At 33.2% G+C, this 16,969-nt stretch overlaps 1 protein-coding gene across 5 annotated transcripts in view; it reads right to left on the bottom strand.

Annotated features, from left to right (window-relative positions):
* Positions 1-16,969, bottom strand: part of NCAM2 (neural cell adhesion molecule 2) — a 564,569-nt gene that overhangs the window by 201,462 nt on the left and 346,138 nt on the right. For all 5 annotated transcript variants that reach the window (XM_054468800.2, XM_063659919.1, XM_054468801.2 and 2 more), the window contains exons 6-8: positions 15,404-15,521; positions 4,302-4,462; positions 1,456-1,601 (exon numbers count right to left, since the gene is read on the bottom strand). In XM_054468800.2, coding sequence (XP_054324775.1) covers positions 1,456-1,601; positions 4,302-4,462; positions 15,404-15,521 — 425 coding nt within the window. The remainder of the gene's footprint in view (positions 1-1,455; positions 1,602-4,301; positions 4,463-15,403; positions 15,522-16,969) is intronic.

Genomic DNA, 16,969 nt, shown 5'->3' with positions numbered 1-16,969 from the left:
GGTTGCAGAAGATTATGACTGTCATTCATATTTTATAAATTTCATTTTCAACTAGAACATATAAAATAAGTATATCAAAATAGTACAATTATCAAATAATCTCTTAAAATGCCATTATGAGGAGAAAATGAAACAAAAAAGGGTAACATATATGATAACACAGTCTTTCAAAAGGAAAGTAATAAATTGACCAGAGAAATTACTTTTTTGGTGAATTTATGGGTTTAGCATGTTGTTAAATATAACATGATGGGATGGGCTGATGTAAAGTGTACTATGGACAAACATTTCTTTTCCTCTTTTTTTTTTTTACTATCGATGTTAATAAATCAAAGTTATATTGAGGTGTATGAATACTTTAGAAATTGGACTCTTTACCTAAATAAAGTTAATAATGAAAAAAGTTTAAAGGAGGTTTCTCTTTAACACTGAGTAGAGAAAAGCAATGTAATAGCCTAATTTTATAATCTTCAGTTATGTGAAATTGCCAGTTCTATCATTTCAATATTTCACCATCTTTTCCTTTCTCTTTTGTTTGTATTTGAAATTCATATGAATAGTTGTGAAATATAATAGTAATTAAAATCCATGAAGTATAGTGAAACATATAGCAATGTTTCATTAATTTCTAAGTTGAATGCATTCTGGTTAAAAGTCATCACAACGCAGTAATTTGTTTGTACTTATTTCTCTACATTAGATTCTAAATTATATGAAAGCAGAACCTACACTTCTACTGCAGAAAGACAATTTCTAAAGGGTAAAGCATTGAATGACAGCCAGACTTTTTTGAATTTAAATTACTTTTTTGCTTTAGTTTCAATAAAACTTTATTTATTGGCCTCCAAAACAGGCTGGAGGCCAAATTTGCCTTATGGACTGTAGTTTGTTGACACCTGTCTAAGTAGAAAACGCATTAAATTAATTTGAAGTAAATCTTCTTCGCAAATCCCAATGCTCATCACTCACCACAGTGTTTTCTAAATACACAATCATTTCTTTAATAAACTGAAATTGCTGAGGTTTAAAGTCAAATGTACTGGTTTGTAAATCTTTATTCCTGTTTTTAAAATGGCAATATTATTTGTCCTAGCACTTTTCTCATGGTCATTGAATTTGCAAAGACCAGATACTCACACAGCAGGGGTTAAAATTGCAATAACATACTTTACAGATTCAACGTATAACAAAAGTCTAGTTAAGCAATGTGAGTAATACCAATAGCCTAAACGTTTGTGACTTAATAAAGAACATCTTTAAATATTTCACACTGACATTCTCCCTCCCGCCAAAGTTGTAAAGCTGACACTGTGTTAGTTACCTTTTTAAAAGTCAAACCATTTATTTGATCCTGCAAGTTACTTGGTAAATTGGAGACTAATTTGAGATTTAATGATATTGAAAATACTGAAATTGCATGGTAATGGAAACCATTACATATTGAGATGCGGTTACCTTATCGCCTTCAGTGAACGTGAAGCCATCCACAGCTCTTTTCCATGTGATTTCTGGAATAGGCTCCCCTTCCGCATCACATACGAGTGTGACTTGACCATTCTCATATGTAGTTTCATTTTTAAGCTGTATTATGTGAGGCTGTACTGTAAAGAATATATATATTACTCAATCGGTATTGGAGGAAAATATTATTTCTCAGACAAAAGTCATGATGGGTATTTAAGTCTACTGTAGTATAGCATGATGTTATTAGCTTTGTAGAATTACAGTGGCCTGCTTTGCTTTACAGATGTGCCAGAACAGTTGAATAGTACAGGAAAAAAAATGTAGGAAATAAAACTCATCTGTTATCATTATACAAAATAACTTGAGGTGGCTTAGAAACCAACATCCAAATTATAATTTGTTTCAAAATTTTGCCAATTTAAAAGCCATATCATTATTTATTTTCCTATCTTAAAGCCACAAAATCAAAATTTCTTCCTTTAAAGGCACATGTATATGTGTGCATATGTGTGCACATATATGTATATACGCACGCATACATACACATGAATATATTTATACAGACACATGCACACACAATTGTTTAATTCTCTCTTAAGCTTTAACAATTTCACCAAAGAAGTAAATGATGATATATACTGAAAATGCCACAAGTAGAATCATATAAAATTTTGAAACATTTACTAATATATTTACATGTTACTTATATATATTATTCCACTTGATTTATTTTGACATCAGTTTACTTAACAATACATTAGACAACATAACTAATTTTAATCATAAATTGTATAAAAAGAAAAGCATTATGTCTACTAATTTTAATTATCTTAATATTAAAATATGTCCCTCCATAAACTTACATAGTTCCAGAGAGCTTTATTTTTTGAAATCTGTGTTATCTGTATTTCAAAAATTTTTGTTTAGATATAAAATGGATACAATCAAGTACTCATTATTTCAGTGTGAGTTACTTCTTCTATATTTTAATACATTTAACAAAGAAACACAAATAAGTTGTTCTTAAGCTCAGAAAATAACATTCTTGGTATCAGAAAAACAGCATACAGAATTTTTAACAATTCACTCTTTATTTCATTAACTTTAATAGATTTAGTTATATGCATACAATTTTGTGTCAGGAGCAACAAAAGTTTGTTGACTGTTACTACACAAAAGAGACTACAACAATAATATAACATGTAAAATTTTCATGTATTATGTTCTACTTGAAAGGATGAAAATATCAGAAATGTAAAAAATCTCTTTTTTCTTTTTCACTGCAATCCTGATAAAAAGGATGTAAATACTATTTCAGGTGAGTACACTGAGGCAGATTAAGACCATCTATCCTTTGGAATAATCTCACACAATACTATTTCTAATATGATTATTTTTATACTGAGTCATACTTATTTAATTTTGTAGGTTTTATAGAAAAGAAACATTTTCAAGTGGGGAACACTGCTAGAACAAGTTAGGGACTTTCTATAATTTCTAAAAATGTTAAGTATATTTACTTTTCCCTGTAAGTGAACAATCTTCTCCACATTCTTAGCTTGGCCCACTTTTGATCATTAGATTTTTGTGTAAACCTCACCTAAACATTATCCTTCGGAATAACTTTCCAACACTATGCTATCCAAAACAATACTTCTCTTTATTCAATGCTTCCTGATTTATCCAGTTTCACTCTCAAAACATCTCTACTTTTAAAATTGTATTTTTTATTTTAATACATTTTGGTATAGCTGTTTAGTCTCCTTGTCACTCCACTTGAAAATAAGCTTTATAAATATCTCTCTAGCTCAGAAAATGCTTCCAGCAGTGACTACAGGGCCAGTCCGCAGAGGGCGTGTCTATGCAGGGATTACCATTCATCTCATGGTCAGTGTAAGGGGCACTCTGCACCTGTCAACTGCAAACACTGGTCCTTCTTTTTTTTATTATTATACTTTTTTAGGGTACATGTGCACAACGTGCAGGTTAGTTACATATGTATACATGTGCCATGTTGGTGTGCTGCACCCAGTAACTCGTCATTTAACATTAGGTATATCTCCAAATGCTATCCCTTCCCCCTCCCCCTACCCCACAACAGGCCCCGGTCCTTCTTATTCTAACAGATTTCTCCTTCCTTCCTTTTCCCTCTTTTTGTTGTGAAAGCATTTCAGTAACAGTGTTTTTAAAGTTGGAGAAAACATATTAAATGTTAATAGGGCATATATTTTTTAGTGTTACACTAATTAAAGGGAAAAATTCTATTAGAAGCACCTACTGCCATCACTGTCTTTCTTCTTGTAAACATAATTGAAGCTACATCATTATATTTTTGTAAAGTACTGGTTTTCTATGTCTGTACGTTACCCAAATAAGATAATATGGCTCTTGGTAAATACGGAAGATATTTATCTTATATTTTCATTTAGTTAAATGAAAGCAAATATTTAAGTATAGTTACATGTCAATGTTTTTAAATTGTAGCCTTAAAAATGTGCCCTTTTGAAATATATTGTAAGTAAAACTGATCCTATCATGTGTCATTTAGAGACTTACAGAGATCCACCCTTACAGATACAGATGACAAACCCCACTAGGTGTAATTTAAATTAATTTTTTCCAGCTTCTGTAAGCATATCAATGACTTACAAAAATTTGCATGTGTAATTTTATGTTACTCTTCAAATAATTCTATCTGGAAGCTGAAATTTAAAAACATACTACAAAGAAGAGGAAACAGATTTAATACGGAAAGTTTAAATAGTTCAAATGATTAGAATTTGACTCTGATCTTCCAATAGACACAACAGTTGTAACCACTATGCTATAATACTTACCAAAGACTTGGAGGAAAGCTTGCTTTTCATCTTCTCCTGCCTTATTTGTGGCCCTGCAGACATAAGGACCACCATCACTATTGATTATGTTCCTGACAGTGAGTTCTGTATTGCTCCCTTTCAATATGTACTTTTCATTTTCTTCAATGAGCTTGCCATTCCTAAAGAAGAAAAAAGAGGTTCATCCTCACAAATCTGACTTTATAATTTAGGAGATTATAATCAACTTTTTTATCTATAGGCATTGATGACTATATGGCTATCATCATTGAAAGACACGGCTATATTCCAATCAAAAGTATATTTTTAGTAGCCTCAGAACTTAATGAATAAACAATAAAATTATACTTGAAATTGTTTTTGAATGTAGACACAAGAATAACATTTGAGCTATGTCAAAATCTTGACAGTTACCAGGCAAAAAGCATATCAGTTCAATTTGTACTTTGATTATTGGCAAAAAAAACCACATTTTGTTGGCTGTTTTTAATACCATACACAATTAAATGTTGGTGAGACAATACATATTTATTATAAATATTTATTTACTCCCTTCCTGGGACACATTTAAAATAATTTATGTAGAAAATTTCTTCAAAGAAGCTTCAAAGTAAATACAACGTAAATACATCATAAATGTATATTGCATATAAGTACTACCAATAAAATAGTAAGATGAGAGAATTACATGAAAACACAATTAATTTAGAAACTATTTTGAATATGATAATTTTATTCTTTAATGAGGAAAATAAATTGTTTTTCTGTTTCCTCTTAGTCCCAAATAATTATCAATATTTTAAGGTTTTTTTCTCTACTGAAATACATCTCATTCTGCTCCATTCTAGTCTATGTTGTCCTTTAAAACCATGGCTTTCAAACATTTGTACTATAATCTACAGTAAGAAATATTTTCAATATATTAAAATCTGAAATATTTCTATGATTTCCCTCATTATTTGTGAAATCGTTTTATATTGTGTATTCTCCTCACTTTCATTTTATTCGTCTTTTTTCCTCTTTTCTCTTCTTTGCATCTCCTCCTGTATTTTTCTTATAATAGTATTTTGGATGACTGAATTGATTTTAAAACCACTAATGGAAAGTTCTGGAATTTGTCCATTGGGGTGGAGAGATTTGCTTGTCCATACAAGTTTAAATTTAAAAAAATCTCTATAAATATTAATAAAACTATTTTCTAAAATAAAATCAAACATTTCTCTGATACACTAAACAGTTCCTTCCAGTGAATTCTGGTTCTACTTTCCAGAAACCACTAACACATATATGAACATAATCTTTATATGTCCATGCTCAATAGAATTTATTGTTCCAGTTTCTCATGACATCTCTAAATGTACCATGAAGTACACAACATTTCTTAAGAGGAGTGGAAGATTGCAAAGTTAGGATTCATAAAATAATAACAAATGGGTCGGGTGTGGTGGCTTACGCCTGTAATCCCAGCACCTTGGGAGGCAGAGGCGGGTGGATCACTTGAGGTTAGGAGTTCGAGACCAGCCTGGCCAACATAGTGAAACTCCATCTCTACTAAAAATACAAAGATTAGCCAGGCGTGGTAGCAGGCACCTGTAATCCCAGCTACTCTGGAGGGATGCTGAGGCAGGTTGCAGTGAGCTGAGATCATACCACTACACTCCAGTGTGGGCCACAGAGTGAGACTGTGTCCAAAAATAAAAATAATAATAATAATAAATGCATACATAGTATCTTTTATATATATTTTTGATATTATTACTAATGCAATCTTTACAACAGGTATAAAAATGACATTTCAGAGTTTTTGTCTAGAATTTAATATGTAGATAGGGCTTTCATCATAATTAGTGATACAATATATTTCTCAATATCTTCAATGAAAATTATTCATTTGTTTCCTAATAATAATAATAGCACGGCAGAGGTTTCAGCACTCACAATTAGCCCATAAATGTGCATTTTCTCTCTGTTTACTCATTCAAAATCAGAGAACTACAGTATATGTATATCTCCACTCCTCAATTCACAAATAAAAAAGATAGGCTCACCCATTAATAAAAGCAGAGGGTTAAGTTCCAATATTCTAACAAAGAGGGATATCTCCTTACTTCATATAAAACATTGTGCTAAATGTTTGATGTATAGCAAATTAGTTGCCAGCCATCATGAGGAATCCATAATCTGGTTGGCATTAATAGAGGTTAATGCATATTTCATTAGTGGACTTACAACTTCTTTGAGCGGGAGGTGATCTGTTATAATGGGAGATATGACAAGGAAGATGGCTGTACTACTCTGGGAATTTTCATGAGAAAATAAAAATCCTTGATTTGGCCTTTGAAGTAGAGGGGCAAAACTTGAACATATTTAGAGAACATACGTGTGTACAGATTACATTCACTTTAAATGCTCAATAGGAAATATAATTAAGCCATCATAAATAAGGGAATATTACTAATACTTTATTACTCCCTCCCAATAAATACCTTATTACTCCCTCCCAATAAAGTCAGATAGAAATGCTCCTATTGCTATTCACAATCCATGTCTGTGAAATGACAATGTCTAAAAATCACTCCAAGGGATTCTGACACATGCATTAAGCCCATTCTTTGAAACTCAAACCACTTCTCTAAGTGCCCCCTTTTTCAGGTACAAAAATATTTTTCAGGTACAAATATATAGGGGTCAGGATTACAGAATTAATGTAAACACTAAAGAACTGAATGATAATTTCATTTTGCACAATATTGTAGTAACATAAACTGTATGCTCCCAATCTAAACAACAAAAACACTGGCTGTACATATAAAACAATAGTTTTCAAACATTAGCCAACTGGTTGCATATGACAGTGGCATATGAGTACCTCCATCGCTGACTGCCTGAAGAGAGTTTTCAGGCTGCAGCTGGGGGAGGCAGAGAACACGAACAGAGTCAGGCAATGTATCTGGGTTGGAAGACAGAGTGTGCAGTAGGGAGAGGTCAAAGCGACTAGAAGGTGCAGGTTAGATAATGTGAGAGAAGAGAGCTGCACAGGCAACAGAGCTATAGATATCTGCAGAGGGTTCCCAACAAATCTTTAACAGAGTATTGATCAATAAGTGTATACCAGTAAGGCCTTCTGAGATGAGGGAAAGAACCATTAGAAAATATAAAGTACAATAATTCCAGAAGCTCACACAGCACCAGGAATAATCTGCAACTCAACCATCCAGAGTAAAAAGATATCCTAAAACACAGGACTTAAGTCACGTCCTTAGAATAATATTGCATCAGTAATGGAACCAGATTAACCCTAGACTGAAGGTGGTTTGGATCCACCTAAAAGAGACTAAATGGAAGCACTCCCTCAAATAAAACTTTTTCCAAGTCACTTAACTGCATCTATAAAACAAAGTAAAATAATACAAAAATATTCAGCACCCCAAAACACAAAATTCTGAATGTCTGGAAGCCAATTAAAAATTCCTCGCTGGGCATGGTGGCTCACACCTGTAATCCTATCACTTTGGGAGGCTGAGGCAGGCAGATCACAAGGTCAGGAGTTACAGACCAGCCTGGCCAATATGGTGAAACCCGGTTTCTACAAAAAGTACAAAATAATTAGCTGGGCGTGGTGGTGGGCCCCTGTAGTCACAGCTACTTGGGAGGTTGAAGCAAGACAATCACTTGAATCCGGGACGTGGAGATTGCAGTGAGCCAAGATGACACCACTGCACTCCAGCCTGGATGACAGGGCTAGACTTTGTCTCAAAAATAAATAAATAAACAAAAATTCCCAGGATAAGGCCAGATGTGGTGGCTCACACCTGTAATCCCAGCACTTTGGGATGCCAAGGCAGGTGGATCACCTGAGGTCAGGAGTTCAAGACCAGCCTGGCCAACATAACAAAACCCCATCTCTACTAAAGATACAAAAATTAGCCATGTGTTGGCACGTGCCTGTGTTCCCAGCTACTTGAAGGCTGAGGCAGGAGAATTGCCTGAACCAGGGAGGTAGAGGTTGCAGTGGGCCAAGATCGCACCACTGCACTCTCCAGCCTGAGTGACAGAGTGAGATTCTGTCTCAAAAAAAAAAAAATATATATATATATATAAAAAACCAGGATAGTAAATAAACATGAAAATATGACTCAGAGGAAGGAGAAAAATCACCAGACACAGTGGCTCATGCCTGTATCCCCAGCACTTTGGGAGGCCGAGGCAGGAGGATTTCTTGAAGCCAGGATTTGAAGTTCAACTCTGGCAACACACTGAAACCACTCCTCTAAATAGTAATAAAAAGTTAATGGGGCATTGTGGCGCATGTCTATAGTTCCAGCTACTGGGGATGCTGAATCAGGAAGATCACTTGAGCCCGAGAGTTGGAGGTTGCAGTGAGTGCCACTGCACTCCTGCCCAGGTGGCAGAGCGAGAATCTGTCTCCAAAAAATAAATAAAACAAGAGGGAGAAAAATCAAACAGTTACAAAATATAGGTATGATACAGAGGGTAGGTGAGTAGATGCCTATTAAAACAACTATTAGAAATATATTCCAATATTTTCAGGGAAGTAAAACATGAGAATGGTAAGAGAGGCATGGAGGACATACAAAACATCTCCTTGAAACTCTCAGAGAAGAAAAATAAAATGATGAGAAATACTCTGATGGGATTAAAAACATTAGATATTACAGTAGAAAAGATTAGTAAACTTGAAGACATAGTGAGGTAACTTAGTTCACTTGAAGACATAGTAAAATGAAAAACAGAAAAAGACTGAAACAAAGTTCTATATGGTATCATTTTTTTCCATCCTTAAACAAAGCCCTTAAATAATAATTTTCATAGTACTGATCTACGTGAATAAATGTTTAAACATATAATACTAGAGCTTCAAAAATATGAAGTAAAACAGAGAGAACTGAATATAAAAATAGACACATTTAAAAATAAAGTTGGAGAAAAATCATTACAAAAAAATATAGAAGACTTCCACAATACTATCAAGGGAGTTGATCTATTTAATATTAGGGATTTCTCCATCAATAATAGTGGAATACACATACTATAATTTAAGACTCAATAAAGTTAAATAAATTGAAACCATTAAAAAGTCTATTTCCTGATAAGTATAGAATTTAGTTAAAAATCAACAGCAGTAATATTTATGAAATATACCCAAATACTTAGAAACAAATCAGCATACTTCTAAATGAATAGTATTAAAAATAACACGAGAATTAAAAAAAAACATTTAAACCCCTCCAAAGTGGAAATATGACATATCAAAATTAGCAGGGTGCAATTACAGCCATATTTAGAGAGGAAAAACAGATGCTTGTATTAGAAAGAATAAATGATTAGAATCAATGACACGAGTCCACCTTAAGCAATCAAAAATGGAAGAGAAAATTAAAGACAAAGTAAACAGGAGGAAAATAATAATAAAAATAAAACCAGAAATTAATGAGAGAATAGGAAACAAAAAAGAAATAATTGAAGCCAAAAGCAGATTCACTGACATTAGTATGTGCATAAACCTACATCTAGAATAATCAGGATAAAAAAGACAGTAGAACAAATAACCAGTTATGAGGTTATCAAGATGAGAGAGGGGAGAATACTACAGAAAACATGCAAATTGAAGTATAACAAAGGGATACTATCAATGACTTAATGCCAGTAAATATCATTTAAAAGAAATGGACAAATTCCTGGAATTGCGCTCACTAAAGAAAATTACCTGAATAGCCCTATTTCTATGAAAATATTATTGAATTTGTACTTAAATGTGAACTTAAGAAAAATCATGAGACAGATGGTTTCACTGGGAATTTTTCCAGACATTTAAGTAAGAAATAATAAACATTTATGTAAAAGTTATATTGGAAAACAGAAGAGGAAGAAATACTTCACTACTCATTCTCTGAGACTAGTAATGCCCTGACCCCTAACAAGTCAAGAACAAGAAAATGATGGAACAATACTTCTCATAACCATGAATATAAAAAATTCTTAACAAAGTATTGACACATTGATTCCAGCAATGCATAAAAAGGATAATGCAGTCACGCATTGCCTAATCACAAGGGTATGTTCTAAGAAATATGTCCCTAGTCAATTTTGTAGCTCTGTTTACATCATAGAGTGTACTTACACAAACCAAGATGGTATATAGCCTATTACACACCTAAACTATATGGTATGGCCTATTTCTCCTAGGCTGCAAACTTGTATGGCATGTTACTATATTGAATATTGGAAGCGATTGTAACATAATAGTAAATATCTGTGTATCTAAACATATCAAAACATAGAAAAGGTACAGTAAAAAATACGATATAAAAGTTTTTTTGCTAGGTGCGGTGGTTCACACCTGTAATCCTAGCACTTTCGGAGGCCGAGGCGGGCTAATCACAAGGAGTGTGAGACCAGCCTCACCAACATGGTGAAATCCATCTCTACTAAAAATACAAAAATTAGCCGGGCATGGTGGCACGTGCCTGTAGTCCCAGCTACTCAGGAGGCTGAGGCAGAAGAATCACTTGAATCCAGGAGGCATAAGTTGCAGTGAGCCGAGATTGCACCACTGCACTCCAGCCTGGGTGACAGAGTGAGACTGTCTCAAAAAAAAAAAAAAAATTAATGCTATACATATATAGGACATTTACTGTTGTAAATGGAGCTTCCAGGACTAGAAGTTCTTCTGGGTGACTCAGTGAATAAGTGGTGAGTGACTGTGAAGGCCTGGGACATTACTGTATAGTACTCTAGACTTTATAAACACTGTATACTTAAGCGACACTAAACATTTTCTTTCTTCAATAATAAATTCACCTTAGCTTTTTTACTTTATATACTCTTAAAAATTTTAAACTTTTGACTCTTTTTTAATAACAGCTTGAAGTACAAACACATTGTATAGCTGTACAAAATATTTTCTTTATTGTTTATTTTATAAGGATATATATTTTTTCTTGTTTAAGTTTTTATCACTAAATTTTTTTTAAAAAAGGAAGACACCCATATTAGCCTCGGCCGACTCAGGGTCAGGATCATCAATATCAATGTCTTCCACCTCCACATCTCATCCCACTACGAGGTCTTTTGAGGCAATAACAGGCATGGAGCTGTCATCTCCTAGGATAACAATCCTTTCTTCTGGAATATTATCTAAAGAAACTGCCTGAGGCTGTTTTACAGTTAACTTCTCTTTTTTATAAGTAGAAGGAGTACACTCTAAAATAATGATTAAAAGTACACTATAGTAAATATATAAACCAGTAACATATTTATCAAGTATTATGTAGTGTACAAAATATGTATATGCTTTTATATATAGGTTTGTTTACACCAGCGTAACCACCAACTCATGAGTAATATGTTGAGCTATGATTTTATGATAGCTGTGATGTCAATAGACAATAGGACATTTTCAGCTCCATTATTCCATCTTATGGAACCACCACCACATATGAGGTGTGTCATTGATAGGTCATTATGCCGGGCATGCCTGTATATCATGATTAAGTGGGGTTTAAATGGAATATTTTAAAATAAATTAAATTTACGAAATTAATGGGCTAACAATAAAAATCCATATTGTATTGTCAATATAGAAGCACCATTTGAATGAAAATGAGGGGAGGAACCTTTAGAGTCACTGCTTTTACTCCCTCTTTGATTTACATGTCACTAAGTGTTTTTGATTCTCTTTGTGAACATGTTTTATAATTCCCCTGTTATGGTCTTTAATTACCTTCTTTATTGATGTTATGAACTAAATTGTGTTTCCCCAACCATCAAATTCATATGTTGGTGTCCTAACCCCCAGAATGACTGTATTTGAAAATAAGGCCTCCATAGAGGACATTAGGTTTAAATGAGGGTATAAGAGTGAGGCTTTAATCCCATAAAACTGGTGTTTTTTGTTTGGTTGGCTGAAGTTTTAGTAACTGTATTGAGTGGTTCAACCATCACCACAAGAGATCTCTTATACCCATTCACAGTTAATCTCTACTCTCATATCCATTCCCAGGCAACCACTTATCTACTTTCAGTTTCTATAAATTATACTCATGTAACAAACCTGCGAATCTAAGATAAAAGTTGAAATTATTAAAAACAAACAAAAAAGGATTGGTGTTTCCGAAAGAGGAGGAAGATAATCAGAACTCTCTCTCTCCATGAGTTTTTACACAGAGGGAAGGACACCCTGCTGGTACCTTGATCTTAAACATCTAGCGTCCAGAAATATGGGAAAAGAAATTCTGGTTTTTTTTTTTTTTTTTTTTTTTTTTTTTTTTGGAGACAATGTCTCGCTCTGTTGCCTGGCTGGAGTGCAGTGGCGCGAACTCGGCTCACTGCAACCTCCGGCTCCCGGGTTCAAGCTATTCTCCTGCTTCAGCCTCCAGAGTAGCTGGGACTACAGGTGCCCGTCACCACGCATGGGGTTTCACCATGTTAGCGGTGGCTCACGCCTGTAATCCCAGCACTTTGGGAGGCAAAGACAGGCGGATCACGAGGTCAAGAGATCAAGGAATTCCTATTGTGTGAACTACCCAGTGGGTGGTGTTTGGGTTTGGCAGCCCAAGCTGACTAGTACAACTGACTTCACTTATCTCGCTTGGAAATATTATCTCTGTGAAACAGTCTGGACATTTCTCTCAGGGCTGCTACCCTACATTTCCTGATACTTTCGGGAATTTTTTCTTTTCCACAAACATGACATGTCTATATGTACAGATAAAAGGTCAGAATTTCCCTCTAACACAAATTTTACCTTCGTTAATGTTACAACCACACGTTCTCATCCTCCCAGTATACATTTTATATCCAGAGACTAGAACAATTATTTAGGTTTTCAATAAATTATGATTTCATTCTATCCAAAGGATGAAACTAATACCATATGAAGATATGGAGAAGAAAAAATATAGATTTAAATTACTCATTATATTATTATTTGAATCTGATTTATACTAGTCTATATAATAATATTTCTAATTAAATATAAGAAAACAATTTTGAAGGAATGTAAAACTTTAAGAAAAAAAAATCTCCGCAGAAAAGAAGTCTCTCTGAAAAACCAAGCCAGCTAACACTTCCCATCTGCTGGAGGATCTTGGTATTCTGGTGAGAAGTAATTGGTAAGCTGTTATTTGAAAGGGTTGTGCTGTAAACAACTAAACTTACCAAACTAAAAGCATGTAGTCTCACAATTGCTATTAAGACTTGATGGTAAGTGTTCTAATATTATCCTAAAGATGGGACTAATGAGGAATCTGCATAACTTAACATCAACATAAATAGGTGGGGAATCTGAAATTATTATCAAACTTGGAATCGCTGTGATCAAGTAATCTCAGAAGTAAAGGAGATTTTCTTCAGAAACCTGGTGTCATATTTTTCAAGGGCATATGTTCTAACACTGTAACAATCACACACCCAGTTTCCATGTATTTCTGCCTCAGAAATGATGAAGTGCACGTCAGGATGAATTCACAGGATAAAGATACACGTTCCTTTCTTGATGTTGAATGCAGGAAGACTTCTAGCCCCTTTACACAGAACAGTTTACATTTTGTAGCATTCCTTAATAAATGACTGGAAAATTATTTCAAAACATGGCTTATTCACCTGTACTTTCCTACCAGCTACTATTCCCACCATTGGTTTGTGGAATCATCAATTACATTAGCTAAGATCGGCATAAGCTTGAAGTTTAGGATGTTTTTCCCCACTACATACCAAAGTGGAACATGAGTATCTCAAGCACATGTTTGTTGTTCAATTTCCTACTCATACTATTTTTGTGCTTTACTTTCTTTATCTGTTAAATAAATGCTGTTCAAATAAGAAAAAAGAAATCTCTTTGGAAATACAAAACCATAGGAAAAAAGATTGTAGAACATCATTTTTTCATTGGAATGAATGATTCAGTAGCTTTTCTGTGATACAATTAGGTCTGATACAGACTTTTAAGGATCCACAGTAGTAAATCAGCAGTCACTGAGACAGATGATGATTATCTGGGGTGAATATGTTAATATTCAAGGTGTAATCCTACTAAAAAATACCAAGTTTGTCCCAAGAAAATTAGTGTCTGAAAAGAACATCTAAACACATAATATTCGAAGAAACATCTCATTTATTGTTACATCCTATATTAAAATGATAAGCAGTATAAACAAAGGGTTGAAAGTTGAAGGTAGTATCATTACATGCTCAAGCAAAAAAGAATAAAAGTTAGTTTGGGATTTCAATTACTGTCCTTCAAAGAACTGTTAAAACATTAACCTAATCCTTGGTAGGGACACTTTTGCACTTCTGATGTATATTTTACTAATCTTTTAAAATTATTTTTCACTATATGGTTTATGAAGTGATTCTGTAAATACTTGTACCTAATGCTTCTGTAGTAACCTGCATTACTAATGCAAATTTACAAGATGGTCCAGTTTTAAAGTTCATTGTCTCCAATTTAGTAGTTTGAGACACAATCTAAAAGAATGGAATATTTTAAAAATATTCTTGATCTTAATAAAAATCAAATAGTATTTTAAAATTCTAAAAAAAGCAAGTAAACTATCAAATTATAGATTTAGAATAAAGATTTACTCATTTGATGAGGTAATTTTTAAAAATTACACATTAAATTCATGGAGTTTTAATGCTATAAATCAGTTTTTTTCTATAATACAATATTTTCTGTATAATACAAATATACACAATTATATTCTAATAAAATATGATATTGTATACATATGACAGTGGTGTCAATAACACTAGAATATCTATTTCAAGATACATTGTAGTGACAATAAAATGTTTGAATAAGTCACAGGTGCCCCTGGTCCCATTTTTCCAAAAGTCTGCTTTTACAGACAGAATAAGTATAATGGGTACAGCCTTTGACTCAGAATATTAGAGCGAGGTCACACTGTTGATCTCTTTAGCAGTTTAACCACCTTAAGCCCCAAAGATAGCACCAGGATTTTTTTTGAATGAAACTAAAATGCAATGGTTTGCTTTTTACCAAAATGATTAAGATCCCAATACTGTTCCATAAGCCTGATAATGGACACAAGCCAGAGGGAGGGGGGTGCATAACCTACCTGAACCAGGAGATGGCGGGTTCTGGAGAGCCTGAGGCCCTGCAGGAAAACGTCATTTCTTCTCCTCTCTCTGCCGTGGCATTAAAAGATTTCTGAGGCATTGAGATTGCTGGTGGCACTGAAAGAGAGATGAATATAGAATAAATACAGATGAAAACACCTTCACTAACATCATTTAGAGAATTTTTGCCACATTTTAAGCTTTCAAATGTCATCCTTCACATCTCCATTTATATTAATGAAACTGATTTGGTTTCATAGTAAAATAACTTTATCACTGATCTGTGTTCTTTTTTATTTTATTTTATTTTTATTATACTTTAAGTTCTAGGGTACATGTGCACAACGTGCAGGTTTGTTACATATGTCCAAATGTCCATCAATGATCTGTGTTCTAATGTGCAATAATTATATCAATTCATTGTAAAGCTATTTCACTACTAAATCTATTAAACAATAAAGTATATATTTTAGCAAACATACATACTTTTAGGAATTAGGTCTCAGAAAAAGACAATACCACCCTAACTTACATCAATATGGAGATCTACTTTGAGCATAAGTGGATTTCCTATTTGGGTTCTCATTGGTCTGTGTAATGCCATAAGCAATATATCACTGCTTCAAAACAGGGCTTTCAAATTAGGTGTCAAACCATAATGTTCTTTCTGATTAACTACACTTAATTTCTTCAAGCAGCTATAGAACATTTTATGAAGAGAAACTGCATAAGCCATACAGAGAATGGAAATAGATTTTCATGAACTGTTCAATTTTAAAATTAAGCATCTCCAATTTCTAACTAATTACATTGCAAAAACTGTATATGCTGCACATTTGGAACATGTTGAAACTGTTACTGAAATGCACTGTTTGCAATAAACAAATCACTAGCATCCACAATAGAAGCTAAATTTCAAAGTAGAGGATAAATTGTGACTCAATGCACACTTTCATAATTTTAAGCTGAATATCATAAAGTAATATTCCTAAAATTAAGTATATTAATATTTTTTTACATACACTAAACAATACCAGACAGGCATTTACAAGTGTGATTACACTCAAATATCTCTACAATAGCATTCAGGTCAGCGTTGATCCCACATTAACTCCATTGATGGTAGACATAAGAACTGGTATGTAACTTAGTAATTAAACACAATAAATCAAGTTTCTACCTTTATGAATTTAGATACAAGAAACATAATCTGACATGTTGGTCTCTAAAGTAACATAATAATTACTAGTATTACAAAAGATAGAACTTTTTCAGATATTAACTCTGAATTATAAGTATATTGTCATTTGACTATCTGTACCTTGTTTTTCTTCCTTTGTAATTATGGAAAATAACATTTTAAACAAAATGCTTGTTTTACCTATCATTATTTATACATTTAGTTGCAAGAGCAGTATTACTCTTTTTATTACAGTAAAGGTTTTTAATTCCTTAGAGAATTACAATGAAATGAATTCTTTCATGGATTTGTATTCCGTATGTGTTGAGTAGTCAACACTTCCTGGAAAGTTTCTATTTTACTTTTTAGCTGGCAGGAACATGGG

This window comes from Pongo pygmaeus, chromosome 22, assembly GCF_028885625.2.
Source record: "Pongo pygmaeus isolate AG05252 chromosome 22, NHGRI_mPonPyg2-v2.0_pri, whole genome shotgun sequence".
Classification (NCBI taxonomy): domain Eukaryota; kingdom Metazoa; phylum Chordata; class Mammalia; order Primates; family Hominidae; genus Pongo; species Pongo pygmaeus.
Note: the sequence above shows the minus strand (reverse complement) of the source record. Positions and strands in the feature narration are given on the sequence as shown.